The 17,423-nt window shown below is 38.3% G+C and overlaps 1 protein-coding gene across 1 annotated transcript in view; it reads left to right on the top strand.

Moving 5' to 3' along the window:
• LOC139740124 (nuclear migration protein nudC-like) overlaps nt 1-17,423 on the top strand; it is a 34,212-nt gene that overhangs the window by 15,690 nt on the left and 1,099 nt on the right. Inside the window, exons 2-8 of the mRNA XM_071650706.1 lie at nt 1,767-1,844; nt 2,528-2,743; nt 3,492-3,563; nt 5,127-5,240; nt 7,795-7,983; nt 16,421-16,504; nt 17,033-17,151. Of these exons, the coding sequence (XP_071506807.1) occupies nt 1,767-1,844; nt 2,528-2,743; nt 3,492-3,563; nt 5,127-5,240; nt 7,795-7,983; nt 16,421-16,504; nt 17,033-17,151 (872 nt within the window). The remainder of the gene's footprint in view (nt 1-1,766; nt 1,845-2,527; nt 2,744-3,491; nt 3,564-5,126; nt 5,241-7,794; nt 7,984-16,420; nt 16,505-17,032; nt 17,152-17,423) is intronic.

Below are 17,423 nucleotides of genomic sequence, written 5' to 3'. Positions count from 1 at the left end.
AGTTTTGGTTAAGACCTAATTTCATGTTTTTAATTTTTTTTTTGGTGAGATAACGAGTGACCTCTAATGAAATATGCAAGAACATGTAATTTTATAAGGAATTCACCATTTATTTGATGAAAATTGGTTTTGAAATGGCTGAGATATCCAGAACAGATCGATCCTCATAAAAGGTGGAACCCACCTTTCATTATAATTGCTTTATTTTCCTTTGTTTTTAGATGTCTCAGCCATTCCAAAACCGATTTTCATCAAATAAACTTTAAATTCCTCTTAGAATGGTAGGCTCTGTAGTGTATGTGGCTTCTTGGTATCTCGCAAAAAGTTAAAAGCCCAATCCTCATCTCCACCAATACTATACTCAGGGACCCACAAAAGTTAAGGGCAGTGATTTGACTTGGTCAGTAGTGTAACTGCCTCCCAATCCAATCCAATCCAAATGAAATGACCAAGGTTCATGACTTCCAAGCCTAGCTGAGCAATCTTGTTTGTATTTTATACTGTCCCCTCCCACAGCCTTGTAAGGCATTCTTAACCCTAACTGCACTGGGGGGGGGGGGGGGGGGGGGGGGGGGCTGGGAGGCCCCCCTCCATACTTTTGGCGATTGCATCGCGACCGCTGGGAATTTCGGTTTCTCGCTTCATGACTTTTTCCCCTGAAGTCTTGCGCATATTTTGATACCATATTTGTCCATATCGGACCTACCTAGGGGGTGTTATGGGCCAATTAGTATGCGCATGTCATTAAAACGGCTAATCGCTGCATATATTTGTGTACAGTTACATACTGTCAATAGACCATGGCTTGCATTACTTTATAAATTTTGCTCAGGAATTGGTTTTCCACTTGGTTCATGCTTCTATATTGTTCTGAAATAAATTGGGCAAAGTTTAGAAACAATGATATACATAAGGAATATAAAACAATAGAAAACATAAGAAATAAAAACAATGCAAAACAACAAAAAAAGTTTTTTCTCGTTTTTTTTTCCTCTTTCTGATTTATTTCACATTTGGGAAACATTATTCTTCATTATTACAGTTTTCATGTAATTTTGTACTTGTTTCGGCTGAAATTATGAAAATATCCCCCAAATGCATAAAATGTGCATTATGAATAATTAATCAGGTAATTATGCAAAAAATTTGCATAATTGATTAAAATAAATTACACCATCAGATTCAGCACGCGAAGATCTATCAGCACGCAAATTTTCAAGTTCATCGGACATTGCATTTCCGAGATCAATGGGGGGGGGGGGCTCCCAGGCCCCCCCCCCCCCCCCCAGTATTTTCATGGAGCCAAATAGCCCAGTACAGTAAGGGTTAACACTGTACCTCAGACGGGACAGTAAATAGATGTCAGATGTGAGTTAGCTACAACTCATGCATGTAAAAGATCCCACTACATTCATTCGTGTCAAAGAGCAGGGTACTTCAGGTGAAGTGGTCCAACTTTTTACCTGCTCAAGAAAAACGGAGGAATAATGCTGACACTTTGTGGTTTTCCTCAGGTGACTACAGTACCAATTGTCAGCAAATGGTATCAACCTTACATGTATGTGAAGAAAAAGAAAAAGAAGAAGAAGAAGGAGAACAAGAAAGGAAAAAAAAAAAAGGATAGCTCTCTGAGTATAAGCAACGGTGGTGAGTGATGGAAAGTGACAAAATTACAAGTTATCAAGAAATTGTAGTACTATGCAAAGCTATATTGAAAATGACATACTTTTACAAGAGAAACATATCACTTGCCCATTATATTGCAGTTGATCAACACATTCTTTGGTTTCCTGAGACGGAAGACAGACTTCTTTGTTGGTGCACAACAGGGGCAAGCTGAAAAGGTAAGAACTAGATGTTGGGCAAATTACCAAAATTCAAGAGCTCGTGGAGAATGTTCGCACAAGCCATTTTGCAACAGATCTGCAAATATCTGGGAAGAAATTGTGCATTTTTATGTATAGATTTAAAAGTGAGATTACAGTCCATTCCAGTGATCAGAAATATTTCCAATATTAAGGCAATCCTAATTTCACTGAAGACAAATTATTGGATGTGTTGGCTAATAAATCCCAAATAGTTTTTGAAAAATCTAGGTGATAAGTTATCAGTGAAATCTAATTTTGTGTGCAGTCATATGCCCATGGTCATTTTCCATGAATGACAATTTTAAATGTTTAAAGCGCAAAAATATGCACAGTAGATAATTTAGGATGCCAAAAAAGCTCCTAGCATGCTTGAATTATATGATGCAATATACTAACTGAGACAAAATTTGCAGAATTATAGGTCACAATATCAGGTTTGATTTTTGTTGTATTTAATTTGTCTCATCTTTCTTTCCAACTTACTCTTTCTCCTATACCTCTTTTTTCTTCATTCCATCTCATCATCTTTTTATTTTCTTCTCCCAATCCTCCCTATCATCTCTGGTTTCTTCATTTCATCAAAGTTTACTACTTGTACCTTCAACAAAGTTTATCGTGTTAATAGCTGTTTGCTTTATTTTTAACCGTGACCCTCTCAGGTAGTGATTGACTGCTTCAAGACCCACCAGAGGCTTGCTAACGAGGCTAAGAAGAAGAAGGAGGAAGAAGCTGCTGCTGCAGTGAAGGCCAGGGCAGAGCGTCAGGCTAAGGAGAAGGCAGCCAAGCTGGCAGCAGAGGCAAAGATGAAGGGGGAGCCAAAGATCCAGGAATTGACTGATGAGGAAGCAGAGAGACTACAGGCTGAGCTGGACCAAGTGAGAGTCAAGAGAAAACAAGAACTTTACAAACACATTAATATGAAACTTTGCAGTGGTTTCACATCAACACATTGCTGAATTCTCAACTTCAATTTGAGTTGATATGATCTATGAGAGCTTTACCGCCTGTAGGAATAATTTATGTTATCAAGTGAATTCTGACACTCTGAAATCTCAACCTTGAGACCTAAAGATTTGTTTTCCAGTATTTGGTATTTCATGATTTGATCTCTGTGATGCCAGAACAGCATAACATGTCCACAATATTGGAAGTTTGTACAGTGTATTAGTAGTAAGGGATCCTTCAGACACTTCTCACCATACTGATTTTTTTATTTTTTTTCCATTTTTTTTGGTAGACATTGAGACATCACTGACTGAGTTTAGTGTGTGCAGAGTTCTTTGCCTTTATATTTCACAATGAATTATCTAGTTGAATGTTGATAGAAGATTTTCACATGTGGATGTTAATGTTGGTGTTTAGGACTCTCTCTACCATACATACTAAAGCCCTAAATCCGTGTCAACAGGCTATAAGGTTTTGATTTTAAATGTTCTTCAGTGTTTATGCTCCATCTAAAATATATGTTCATGATTGAAGGAAAACTGAAGCACACACACAGTGATTGAGACCTACAGGAAAACTCATACAAGCCCTTTCTTTCCCAACATGAACATTGAATGAGAAAATGAGTGCTACTGTTGACATCAAACTTTTGTGGCTTTCACTTTGTACTTATCATAGAAAAAACAGCAGGTAGAATCTGCCCCAGCAGAGGAGGATAAGGAGAACTCAGAAAAGTCCAAGAAAGATGGGGTAAGACATCAATTTCTATTCTCTCAGAAAGGTGGGTGTGAAGTCTGTTAGATGTTGATATGCTAGAGCTTTGACCTACCAGTTTTTGTACACATGCATTCTTCCCAGACTGTGTGACTCAACTTTGACCATTAGAGGGTACACAAATGTGTGTGAGAAATGTTGGAGGATCATGATGTGCTTTAATATGAACACTTCATTCCTAGTCACCTACAAACAGATGGGATATCACATGATTTTAAAAGTAAACATGTTTCATTCCTAGCAAATATTGTATAGACACTTTTCATTCATGGGCGACAGCCAAATGATGAGTTTCATTTTATTAATCTGGAGTCAAAAGGGACCTGAGTTTTCGATCCTAGCAGAATCTTCATCAGAGGCAAAATGACAAACACGCAGGGAAAGCAATCACATAATTAAGGACTTCACACAACAAGAACAGACCTGGACAGGCTGGGTTACACGGAACAAAGAACACAAAGGAGAGGGTGGGAGGTCACAGGCAAGGAGCCCAACAGGTAAAGGGAGGGGGATTAGAGCAGGAGGGTGGACAGACAAAAGGCAGAGGAGGGTGGACAGACAAAGGCAGAGGGGGGTCAGTGATGATCAAGATGATCAAGGGGGCAACCATTGAAGGAAAAGGATGAATAATGAGGAAACATCAAAGAAGATAAGGACACCAGAGGGATAAAGAAAGGGAAAGAGTGAAATGGCAACAGCCTTTAGTCCTTAGTGATTGCTTTCCCTGCTTGTTTGTCATTTTGCCTCTGATGAAGATTCTGCTAGCATCGAAAGCTCAGGCCCTTTTTGGCTCCATTTTACTTCATTGGCTCGCCACTATTGGATAATCAGTTTTCAGCAGCTTTTTTTGCTACATTTTATTAATCTTTAACAAACAATACACATACACATTGTACCTAGTCACCAACTAAACTACCTGTATATCATTTGATCTCCAAAGCATTTGTGAAAATGCAATAAGGAAATTAAGCAGACTTGACAACAGGAAAAAACCTTCACAAAGCAGATGATCACTATCATGTTTTTCTTTCAAATTTCTTTACTAATGCTGGCATAACTCCAACTTCAAAGTCATGTCATAATGATCTGGACAACTACAGTGAAGAGAAAAATGTGTGACACTACATTTGTAAACACTGCCTGAAGAAGTGGTCATCTGATAGTGAAAGACAGTTTGGCTAACGTTGAGGTTTGAAACCCAGCACAAAAACAGAACATAATTATGAATCTTCAAGGAACAATGTTAAACACTGTGTTAATTGTGTGTATTATTACAGTTTTCCCTCAGACTTATACATTCACTATCACCATTGAAAATTAAAATCAAGAACAGAAATAATCTTGTCTTATATTGTGGTACATCTTTATGTAGCCATGTAAAAAGATGCCATACAGTAGAACTTGAGAAAATCCTTAGACTGTGAACAGCTAAGATCATTGTTCTCTGTTTGAGTCAGACAAACCATTTTCAAGTTATATCACAGTGACTGAATTTCTGCTCTTGCTTCCCCCCCCCCCCCAAACCCCACTGGACTTCAGTCTGATGATGATGAAGAGGAAAGTGAGGAGGATAAAGCCAAGCTTAAACCAAACTCTGGAAATGGGGCAGATCTACCAAACTACCGATGGACACAGACTCTTGCAGAACTGGAGGTAGGTTTTAGCCTCTTTCCTTCCTAGTGTAAGATGCTGTGCTGGTAACACTCATCTTTATGAAGTTATATTCTTTGTTGGTCACACTCTTTGATACATTTTAAAAAGTACAGCTATACTCAACCAGTGCCTCAAAACCTCATAATTCTTTTACTCCCTGTAGGCAGGGCTCGACACTAACGGTGGCCCGGTGGCCCGGGGCCACCAAAAACGCACATCGGGCCACCAAAATATCAGAAATGAAGATTTTGGTGGCCCGATTGGGCCACCAAAAAAAGTCGGATGTTTGCCTTTAATTTTGAAAATGAAGCGCCGGTAACAATTGGCTCCGTAAGATGCTAAATAAATATCAATGTTTGCTTTTTATTTTAGAAATGAATAACGGTAATATTCGACTCTGATACTAAAATAAATGTCGGATGTTTGCTTATACTTTTGGAAATGAATAACGGTAACATTCAGCTCTGTACGGTGCTAGATTTAATGTCAGATATTTGATTTTGCTTTCGGAAATGAATAGGGATAACATTCGGCTCCGCGGCTGGAATGAATGTCGAATGTTTGCTTTGACATTCGGAAGTGAATAATAATAATATTCAACTCCGTAAGATGATAAAATAAATGCCGGATGTTTGCTTTTACATTCGAAAGTAAATAGCAATAACGTTCAGCTTCGGAAGATGCTGAAATAAACGTCGAATGATCCCTTTGATGTTCGGAAATGAATAACAATAATATTCAACTCCCTACGATGATTAAATAAAATAATGTTGGATGTTTGCTCTTACTTTTGAAAGTAAATAGCAATAACACCCGGCTCCAGAAGATGGCAAAATAAATGTAAGATTGTTGCTTTTACGTTTCGAAGTGAATACCAGTAACACTCTGCTCCATACGATGCTAAAATAAATGGCGGATATTTGCTTTTACATTTTGAAATGAATAGCAGTAACATTCAGCTGCGTTTGATGGTAAAATAAATGTCTGATGTCTGCCTTGACGTTTAAAAATGAAAAACAGTAACATTCAGCTCCGTATGATGCTAGAATAATTGTCAGATGATTCATTTCACTTTCGGAAGTGGACAGCAGTAACATTCGGCTCCGTACAGTGATAAAATAAATGCAGGATGTTTGCTTATAAATTTGGAAATGAATAACAGATTGTTGCTTTTACATTTGGAAATGATTAACGGTTTCAATCGGTTCAGTTAGATGCTGAAATGAAAAGCGCATGTTTGCTTTCACTTTCGGAAATGAATAGGGATAACATTCAGCTCCGTAAGACGCTAAAATGAATGTCGGTTGTTTTCTGTTACATTTAAAAATGATTAACTGCAACAATCGGCTCCGTAAGGTGCTAAAATACTAGTAAGTGTTGGATGATTGCTTTTACAATCAGAAATGAATAATGGTAACTTTCGGCTCTTTACAATGCTAAAACAAATGTCAGATGTTTACAAATGTCTGTAAATGCTCCCACTTTCTCATTTCAAACAGAAGTTTTGACCACTTAGATAGCATAAAATTTCAATATAATCTATTAAAGCCTATTTGCTAAATCTTAGAACTCAGAATAACGGTAAGATGATTGAATTTTCTATTCACTAATGTTGGACATGGATACCTGTATTACTTCAGTAATGTTTAATATTTATGTTTCTGTGTTTTGTAGGACCGATTTAGTTTTTTCATGTTTTTCTTGATTTTGTTTTTCAGGCCGCCAGATATTACTTTCGGGCCACCAAAAAATACAAATTCATAAAAGTTAGTGTCGAGCCCTGCTGTAGGGCACGAATACTGTGCACATTGTTGCTTGAAAATGACATTATGTTACTTTATAATCTTTGACTGTAGGCTAAAGGAATTATATACAATGGACTCCCATTAAAAACAAAGTCTTCAGAACTGGCAGTTTTCTTCCGTTATATTAAGATTTCGTTATAACTGAACAAATGAAAAGTAAAAATATAAAGGCGCGAATTCACGAAGGTGGTACAATCTTTGTCCATAGTTTAAATCATGGACAAAGACTGTAGTGTTGAATTGGGCGCCAAGTGTCACGCGGCCTATTTCGTTACGAAATGTTAACATTTCATCGATGAAATGTTCATTTTGTCGACGAAATGACTGATTTCATAATGAAATAGGTCATGCGACACTTGGCACCCCATGTTTGTGTGGGGCACAGTATTTCTACGGTTTTAAAGATTGTACCATCTGCGTGAATTTGGGCCATGGAGTGGATCACCTTGCAGCCTAAATTTTTCCTTTGTTGTAACCGGAATTTTGTTATAACCATGTTCGTTATAATGGGAGTGCACTGTAGTCTAAAATTGCAGTCATTCTGTGATAGCGCATTTATGAAATGTTTACTGTAGGACTAGACAGTTAAACACTGTTGAGTAATTGATATTCCTAGCTAGGTTAATGATGAGGCAGGTAGGTGTGACACTAGAGGAGCTACAAGCTGTGAAACAGATCATTCATTGCTTGGCTTCAGATGAACATTATTGCATTTATTTTTTTACTCTTTTCTCCCATCATTTTTTCAGGTGCACATTCCAATGTCAATTCGTGTCAAAAGTCGAGATATTCACGTGACCATTGATAAGCGTCACCTCAAAGCAGGCTTAAAAGGTCATGACCCCCTCTTGGATGGTGAGACATACAAAGAACTCAAGGTTGAAGAATGTAGTTGGGTCCTCCAGGACAACAAGGTTGTTATTCTCTACCTTGAGAAGGTGAGTGAATCTTAGTCCTCAGGATCACCACAGTGATGTAAAAATGGAGTGTTTGTCAAACACACTAGAATGAGAGGCATCCCACTGATATACACATTACACACTAGAATGAGAGGCATCCTACTGATATACACACTACACACTAGAATGAGAGGCATCCTACTGATATATACACTACACACTAGAATGAGAGGCATCCTACTGATATACACATTACACACTAGAATGAGAGGCATCCTACTGATGTACACATTACACACTAGAATGAGAGGCATCCCACTGATATACACATTACACACTAGAATGAGAGGCATCCTACTGATATACACATTACACACTAGAATGAGAGGCATCCTACTGATATACACACTACACACTAGAATGAGAGGCATCCCACTGATATACACATTACACACTAGAATGAGAGGCATCCCACTGATATACACATTACACACTAGAATGAGAGGCATCCTACTGATATACACATTACACACTAGAATGAGAGGCATCCTACTGATATACACACTACACACTAGAATGAGAGGCATCCTACTGATATATACACTACACACTAGAATGAGAGGCATCCTACTGATATACACATTACACACTAGAATGAGAGGCATCCTACTGATGTACACATTACACACTAGAATGAGAGGCATCCCACTGATATACACATTACACACTAGAATGAGAGGCATCCTACTGATATACACATTACACACTAGAATGAGAGGCATCCTACTGATATACACACTACACACTAGAATGAGAGGCATCCCACTGATATACACATTACACACTAGAATGAGAGGCATCCTACTGATATACACATTACACACTAGAATGAGAGGCATCCTACTGATATACACATTACACACTAGAATGAGAGGCATCCTACTGATATACACATTACACACTAGAATGAGAGGCATCCTACTGATATACACACTACACACTAGAATGAGAGGCATCCTACTGATATACACATTACACACTAGAATGAGAGGCATCCTACTGATATACACATTACACACTAGAATGAGAGGCATCCTACTGATATACACATTACACACTAGAATGAGAGGCATCCCACTGATATACACATTACACACTAGAATGAGAGGCATCCCACTGATATACACATTACACACTAGAATGAGAGGCATCCCACTGATATACACATTACACACTAGAATGAGAGGCATCCCACTGATATACACATTACACACTAGAATGAGAGGCATCCTACTGATATACACATTACACACTAGAATGAGAGGCATCCTACTGATATACACACTACACACTAGAATGAGAGGCATCCTACTGATATACACACTACACACTAGAATGAGAGGCATCCCACTGATATAACACACTAGAATGAGAAGCATCCTACTGATATACACATTACACACTAGAATGAGAGGCATCCTACTGATATACACATTACACACTAGAATGAGAGGCATCCTACTGATATACACATTACACACTAGAATGAGAGGCATCCTACTGATATACACATTACACACTAGAATGAGAGGCATCCTACTGATATACACACTACACACTAGAATGAGAGGCATCCTACTGATATACACATTACACACTAGAATGAGAGGCATCCCACTGATATACACATTACACACTAGAATGAGAGGCATCCTACTGATATACACATTACACACTAGAATGAGAGGCATCCTACTGATATACACACTACACACTAGAATGAGAGGCATCCCACTGATATACACATTACACACTAGAATGAGAGGCATCCTACTGATATATACACTACACACTAGAATGAGAGGCATCCTACTGATATACACATTACACACTAGAATGAGAGGCATCCTACTGATATACACATTACACACTAGAATGAGAGGCATCCCACTGATATACACATTACACACTAGAATGAGAGGCATCCCACTGATATACACATTACACACTAGAATGAGAGGCATCCTACTGATATATACACTACACACTAGAATGAGAGGCATCCTACTGATATACACATTACACACGAGAATGAGAGGCATCCCACTGATATACACATTACACACTAGAATGAGAGGCATCCCACTGATATACACATTACACACTAGAATGAGAGGCATCCTACTGATATATACACTACACACTAGAATGAGAGGCATCCTACTGATATACACATTACACACTAGAATGAGAGGCATCCCACTGATATACACATTACACACTAGAATGAGAGGCATCCCACTGATATACACATTACACACTAGAATGAGAGGCATCCTACTGATATACACATTACACACTAGAATGAGAGGCATCCTACTGATATACACATTACACACTAGAATGAGAGGCATCCCACTGATATACACATTACACACTAGAATGAGAGGCATCCCACTGATATGAATGAATGAATTGCTTTATTGTCCATAAAGGAAATTCTCTTTTCACTGGTTTTTTTTACATGTAGTCCACATAATGAACAAGACAAAAAATTTCAATTACATATTACAAATTGACAAATTCATCATAGTTCAAAGGTACATATTGCATAACATATAATTCTGCTTGCCCAATGTATACATAAGGATAGCATATGAAATAGACCAAGTATGGATAATATACAATTGTCTTGTAAATCAATTTTGGCCAAAAAGTTCTGTATCATATAAGTCATAAAAAGAAAACTTTCAATAATTGCTCATATAATGTTTTCGTTTAAAGAAAAAAAAAAAACAATATAATGATCTTTAATTACAACATATGAGTTTAAGTTACGAAAAAATATATATATATATGGTGAGATGTATGTGTGTGCAATAGCATTTGAGAGTAATATGAGATATAGTGTGAGTAAGGGTGGTATGTATTTTGTATGTGTGAGTGTGTGTATGGGTGCGTGTGTGTGTGTGTGTGTTTGTGTGAGTAAATTCTTCTTACACACAAATATTTCAGAATTACGTCATCAATGTAATGTTACATCAATGTTACATCTGATACACCAAAAGAAAAATGAGATTATCCATAATTATTACAATCAATTGATATCTGGGTAAGGTATTCATGACGGGTGTGACACAGACCTTCGGACTTGCGCATTATAGAGATGTATGGCGTTAGGGATAAACGATTGCCTGAAACGGGTTTTCTGAGTACGTGGAACACACAAGCGAATACCTGAACGGTTGAAGGTAAAGTTTTCGTTGAGTGGGTGGGTGGGGTCCTGCATAATCTTCCGCAGTATGGAAGCAACTCTCTCTTGATAGACATCATCGAGGGATGGCAAGTCTAGCCCTAATAGGCGTTGGACTATTTTTCTGGGACGATTAAGCTTCTTCAAATCACATTTTGTTGCTTGAGCAAAATAACACACAATATTATAAGTTAGAACACTCTCAATGGTGGAGTTGTAGAATAGAGCAACGAGTCTGTCTTCCACATGAAGCTTTTTCAGGGTCCTAACAAAATAAAGCCTCTGATTTGCTTTTTTCTGCAATGATTCAATATTTTTTGACCAGTTTAGTGAGTTGCTTATGGTCGTACCCAAGTACTTGTATTCCTGGACTTGTTCCACTTCTACCCCGTGAATTGTAACTGCCCTATGCTCAGTAGCATTACGTCTGTGATCTATGATCAACTCCTTTGTTTTTGACACATTTAACAGTAGGAAATGATCATCACACCATTTTACAAAACTTTCAACTGTGCTGGTGTATGCTTCAATGTCATCAGATGCAAGATAACCTGTGATGACAGTATCATCTGCGTATTTTATGATGCTACACTGATTTGACGAACATCGACAGTCACTGGTGTACAATGAAAAAAGTACTGGGGACAGGACGCATCCTTGCGGTGCTCCTGTGTTCAAAGTTTTCATACTAGATTGAACATTACCCATTATAACCTTCTGAGGTCGGTTACTGAGGAAATCTTGGATCCAAAGGATGATTTGAGGGTGCACATTAAAAGAAATCAATTTTTGTGTCAAAAGGTGAGTTACAATAGTATTAAATGCACTAGAAAAGTCAACAAAGGTAGATCTTACAAACGTCTTACTTTTGTCCAAGTGGGAGTACATTTTGTGCAAGTATGTTAAAACTGCATCTTCGACGCCCCTCTTACTTCTGTATGCGAACTGCATGGGATCGATTTGAGAGGAAGAGTAGTTAAGAAGATGTTTAAGTACTACCTTCTCAAAGCACTTCATCACGCTACAGGTAAGTGAGATCGGTCTGAAGTCATTAAACTCCGATGCCTTCTTTTTCTTTGGGATGGGTTTGATTAATGACATCTTCCATAGGCGGGGGATAGATCCATGGTCTAATGAACATTGGAATATCTTAGTTAAGATACCCGATAGTTGACTCTTACATAGGGCAAGAATTTTGTTGCTGATACCATCAGGCCCAGGGGCCTTATTAGGACGCACTGAACCAAGCACAACCCTAACCTCGTGTTCAGTGAGGTTTACATAGTTTTCAGAACCCATTTCAGTTAGTGCATTTCTTAAACTACAAGCAATAGCCTCATTCTGCAGGGTGAAGTCCACCTCAAATCTGCAAAAGAAATCATTTAAATCATCTACAAAAGTTTGTGTGACCTCGAAGTCGACGGTAGCCGACTTCTGTTTATACCCTGTGATCATGTCCATTGTTCTCCATGCAGAAGCCGGGTTATTTTCACTGAAGTTTCTTTCCAGCTTCTCTTTATATGACAGCTTACACTTATCAATCTGTCTTTTTATATCTTTTTGCAGCACCTTTACACGTGTTTTATCACCTCCTGTTAATGCAGCATTCTTTTCCTTTAACAGGTCCCTAAGTTCCTTTGTTACCCAGGGCTTATTATTTGGGTAAACCTTAAAAGTCTTTCGGGGCACGATGGCATCAACGTTGAACTTAATGTAGCTGGAGATTATGTCCGTGGCCTCTTCCAGTGAATCGGCTGAATCGAACAATACATCCCAATCCGTGCAGTCAAGCGAAGCACGGAGTTTCTCAGTAGCATCATCTGTCCAGGCATATCGTTGCTTGGTAACCGGTCTGCAGCGTTTCAGTCTCGGTTTATAGGTCGGCAATAGTTGTACGTTAAGATGATCAGATTTCCCCAGCTGGTGACATGGTTTAGCGGTATATGCATTCTTCACATTCCCGTAACACAAATCGAGTGTGTTGTTGCCCCTTGTTGGGATTGTAACATACTGGTCGTAAGTTGGCAATGCATTTTTCAGGCGACACTGATTGAAGTCACCCATGATGAGAATGGGGGCATCGGGGGACCCAGATGCCAGTTGTTGTACTTTTTCCGCTAAGCATTCGCTCGCTACAGTAACATCAGCTCGTGGTTGTATGTACACTACTGTTACAAAGATCTGTGGAAACTCACGGGGGAGATAGAAGGGCCGTAGTCCTACCGTGATGAGTTCAATATCTGGCGTGCATACAGTATATTTCAATGACCAATTTTGACACCATTTCTTGTTGATGTACAAACACACACCCCCTCCTCTCTTTTTCCCTGACTCCTCAGTCCTATCCCCTCTCACGAGGTGGAAATGGGGGATTTCAACGGCGCTGTCAGGAATACTATCGTTCAACCAAGTTTCAGTGAAAGCTAAGAGACTAGAATCTCTATATTCATTCATATACCTAGTTAATGTTTCAAGTTCCTCCATCTTGTTAGGTAATGAACGTACATTTCCAAGAATAATCGTGGGAAGGGATGTCTTTGTACCCCTTTTCCTGATCCGTGTCCTGATCCCGCCCCGCTTACCTCGCTTACGTGGTTTGATATCACGCGGGAAGTCCTTATACCCAGTAGGTAGGTTATCCGCCGTAGCGCAGCGAAGGTTGAGCAGCTCGGTCCGTGTGTATATCAGACTGGCAGGTTGTGGATCCAATTCCAAGGTCAAAGTGGTCATAAACATAGTTCCAAAGACCAGAAATGTCACAAAAAGCGCCATGACTGTTCTAAGGGATGTGTACAACATCTTTGTCGTCCGGTTGACACGAATAAAACATAAAACAAGTTTTAAACAGACAAGTCAGTAAGCAGACGAACCAGTGATGGTCGCCACTGTGCGGCGCCCAAACTGTTAACAGGGATATACACATTACACACTAGAATGAGAGGCATCCTACTAATATACACATTACACACTAGAATGAGAGGCATCCTACTGATATACACATTACACACTAGAATGAGAGGCATCCTACTGATATACACATTACACACTAGAATGAGAGGCATCCTACTGATATACACACTACACACTAGAATGAGAGGCATCCTACTGATATACACATTACACACTAGAATGAGAGGCATCCTACTGATATACACATTACACACTAGAATGAGAGGCATCCCACTGATATACACATTACACACTAGAATGAGAGGCATCCTACTGATATACACATTACACACTAGTATGAGAGGCATCCTACTGATATACACATTACACACTAGAATGAGAGGCATCCCACTGATATAACACACTAGAATGAGAGGCATCCTACTGATGCACTCATTTTCCATTTTTATTTAGTAGAAAGCATTAATCTTCTGCTCAGTGTATTATCTCGTATTCTGATTCAAAATGGTTTATGTACAGTGTTAGAAATTTTCAGTAGATATCTTTGAGATTCAAGTAAGACTCAAGCTGATTAGATCCTCACAATATAAGATATGATGATAAAAATATTCAGTTCTGAGAAATGCATAATACTCTAAGAATATAACACTTAAAAACCTGCAATATGTCTATTGTATTTGGGGATATTATACTATAATGCTGGTGCCATTTCTTCAGAAGCACTAACACTATAAATGTCTTGAATTATACATATATTTTAGAAAGGATTTTGTTTCTTTTTTACTTCAAACATACATGTAGATTACAACTAGGCTGATATGGCGGAATAAGGTCACTGAGATAGACAGGAGAATCCCCATGAAAGCATTTAAATACGGATGTAAGACCGTCAAACTTGATATGAGCCCTTTTCAGCAACCAATTGAGAGTATGCAGTTATGTGTTCAAATTTCCTTTTGCATATAAGACGCCCTGTGGCTGAATTTGTAAGCATGGCTTGGGGTGGATTCTGGGGGCGGAATCTGCCCCCCTTGATGTTTCACGCTATAATTCTGTAACACGAGAAGGCCTTGTCATGAGGCTACTTGACTTTCTTTGTTTAAGTCTTGCGCACTGTTGAGACCAAATTTGCAACGTCTGCACATACTTTTGTGAAGCCACGCCCATTTTTTGTAACTGCATGTCACCCCAAGAAATTCCACAAACAGTAAAATACATGAGAATTGAAATGACTTTTGGAAGATTTTATGATGTACAATAATCGTTGAACATGCAAAAATGGATATACATTAAAGAATTAGACTCTCAATGCATCTAATTAGGATAGAATATGAACTTGGGCTTAATTTGCATAATTAATTAATTAGAATAAGTAATTGATTATTTTTAAAAATCTTACAACGCAATCTTGTAGATTATGACATGGGTGTCAAGCATGCCAAATTTCATAGCAATCACACCGTGGATGGCTGAGATGTCGGGTGAGGGGGTAATCCACGCCCCTCTGGTTTTATGTGTAGTGTAGCCGAAAAAGCCCGGCCTGATTAGCGTTATGCTGATACCTGGGAACTCCTATGATCAGACTGTTGTTGTAATCCAAGTGACTAAGAATAAATGCATGCACCAGTTTCTCTGTAGTCGGTCTATCCAAAACGTTTCATATTTTTTCCAATCCTGTGTAGATCCAAGGTTGCTCTAATGTGTGTTTGCATACTAAGATTTACCTTGAATAGTTACACCAAGGTCACAAGCCTAAGGAAGACAGAAATATTCAAGATATGTCACCAAATCTCTTATATCCAGCATATACACTGTACATGTAGGACTAAGAAGAAAGTTTGTATAACAATAACAATGGTTTATTCACATAGCATACAGTAGCCTGTACTTTAATAACACTGATCTGCCAGAGGGCATTGTGACATCACTACTACATCATCATTGTCAGCTACTGTAAAACCAGAAATGTTTGTTAATTTGGCAAATTTTGCAAGAGCCAAGATATGCAAAATTAAAATGAATGCAAAGTTCTTCCTGCACTATATGCACTGAATGCCAGTGGCAATTTGCGAAAATTTTCTGCTGCGAAAAAGGCGGTTGACTCCTATTCGCGAAAATGTTATGCCATGAACATTTTTTACTTGATAGACTTGTCACTTTTATGTTTGAATCTAGAGAGATGTAATAAAATGATATGTTTAATCATGTAAGCACTGGGTAGGATTCTCTTGTCTATGTATATAAAATGATCTTCAGTGTACTCTGATACTTATATTCTGATTCATTCTGTTGACTTGTTTCCTTTATGTGCAGATCAACAAGATGGAATGGTGGGAAAAACTTGTCTCTTCTGATCCCTCTATTAACACCAAGAAAGTCAACCCAGAGAACTCAAAGGTAGCAAGCAGTCAAATGATGTTCATGAAAGTAACATCCCCACCAAGAGATAGTCATATAAAATGTAGAGCTTACATAGCTTTGCTGCAAGGGGTGTGCAAAACAACTGAATAATGAGGATGTTACCGACAGAAAGATATACAGCTTTTAAACCCAAAGTAAAGCATGTAAGGATGTGAACCCCATAAAAGTCTTTCACAATATGTTTTTGACATTTCTTTCTGGTCTGTAGCATCTTAAATTCAACAAGTATCAGTATCATGCTTACTTTGTAAATGTGTGTGTAATATGTATGTGCACATATACTATACACTCATCCTCCTGTATTAAAGTTGAGATATGTTGACATACGATAAGGTACGCAAATAAGCAGGGGTACAATGTGCCTTCACACTCACTATCCAGATGTAAAAAGAAAAAAAACCAACTATAATAGCAAGTTGTAGTTGTCATGTTGTCAAAGAAGTTATGTTATGCTTGGACTAGGCTGAATATTCTGTAGTAACCTTTATTTGTCTGTGTGTACAGCTGTCAGACCTGGAAGGAGAAACAAGGAGTATGGTGGAGAAGATGATGTATGATCAGAGACAGAAAGCAATGGGCTTACCAACATCAGAAGACCAAAAGAAGCAAGAGATGTTACAGAAGTAAGACTCTCTCTACAAACCAGTATGTGTGTTTTGTTTTCAATGCTGCAAATCACTACTTTTACTTCTTGACAAAACTTATTTCTAATGTCTTGCAGCGGTTGTTTATCATGCATGTAAATTTTCATGCTGTTGTTTTCCAAGTCTCAATTCAAAAACATATCATGTTTGTTAAATGCATGGTAAGAAGAAGTCAATTATTGGATTTGAGGTAAGATGACATGAAGATCTAGTAGAAATTCAAGCTTAGTTCTGAAATCTCACTGTTTGTG

The sequence above is a fragment of the Diadema antillarum genome, unplaced genomic scaffold (assembly GCF_040938485.1).
Source record: "Diadema antillarum isolate AM-2024a unplaced genomic scaffold, OU_Dant_1.0 seq00000836_RagTag, whole genome shotgun sequence".
Classification (NCBI taxonomy): Eukaryota; Metazoa; Echinodermata; class Echinoidea; order Diadematoida; family Diadematidae; genus Diadema; species Diadema antillarum.
The sequence above is the reverse complement of the archived record's forward strand: the minus strand, read 5'-3'. Positions and strand labels throughout refer to the sequence as shown.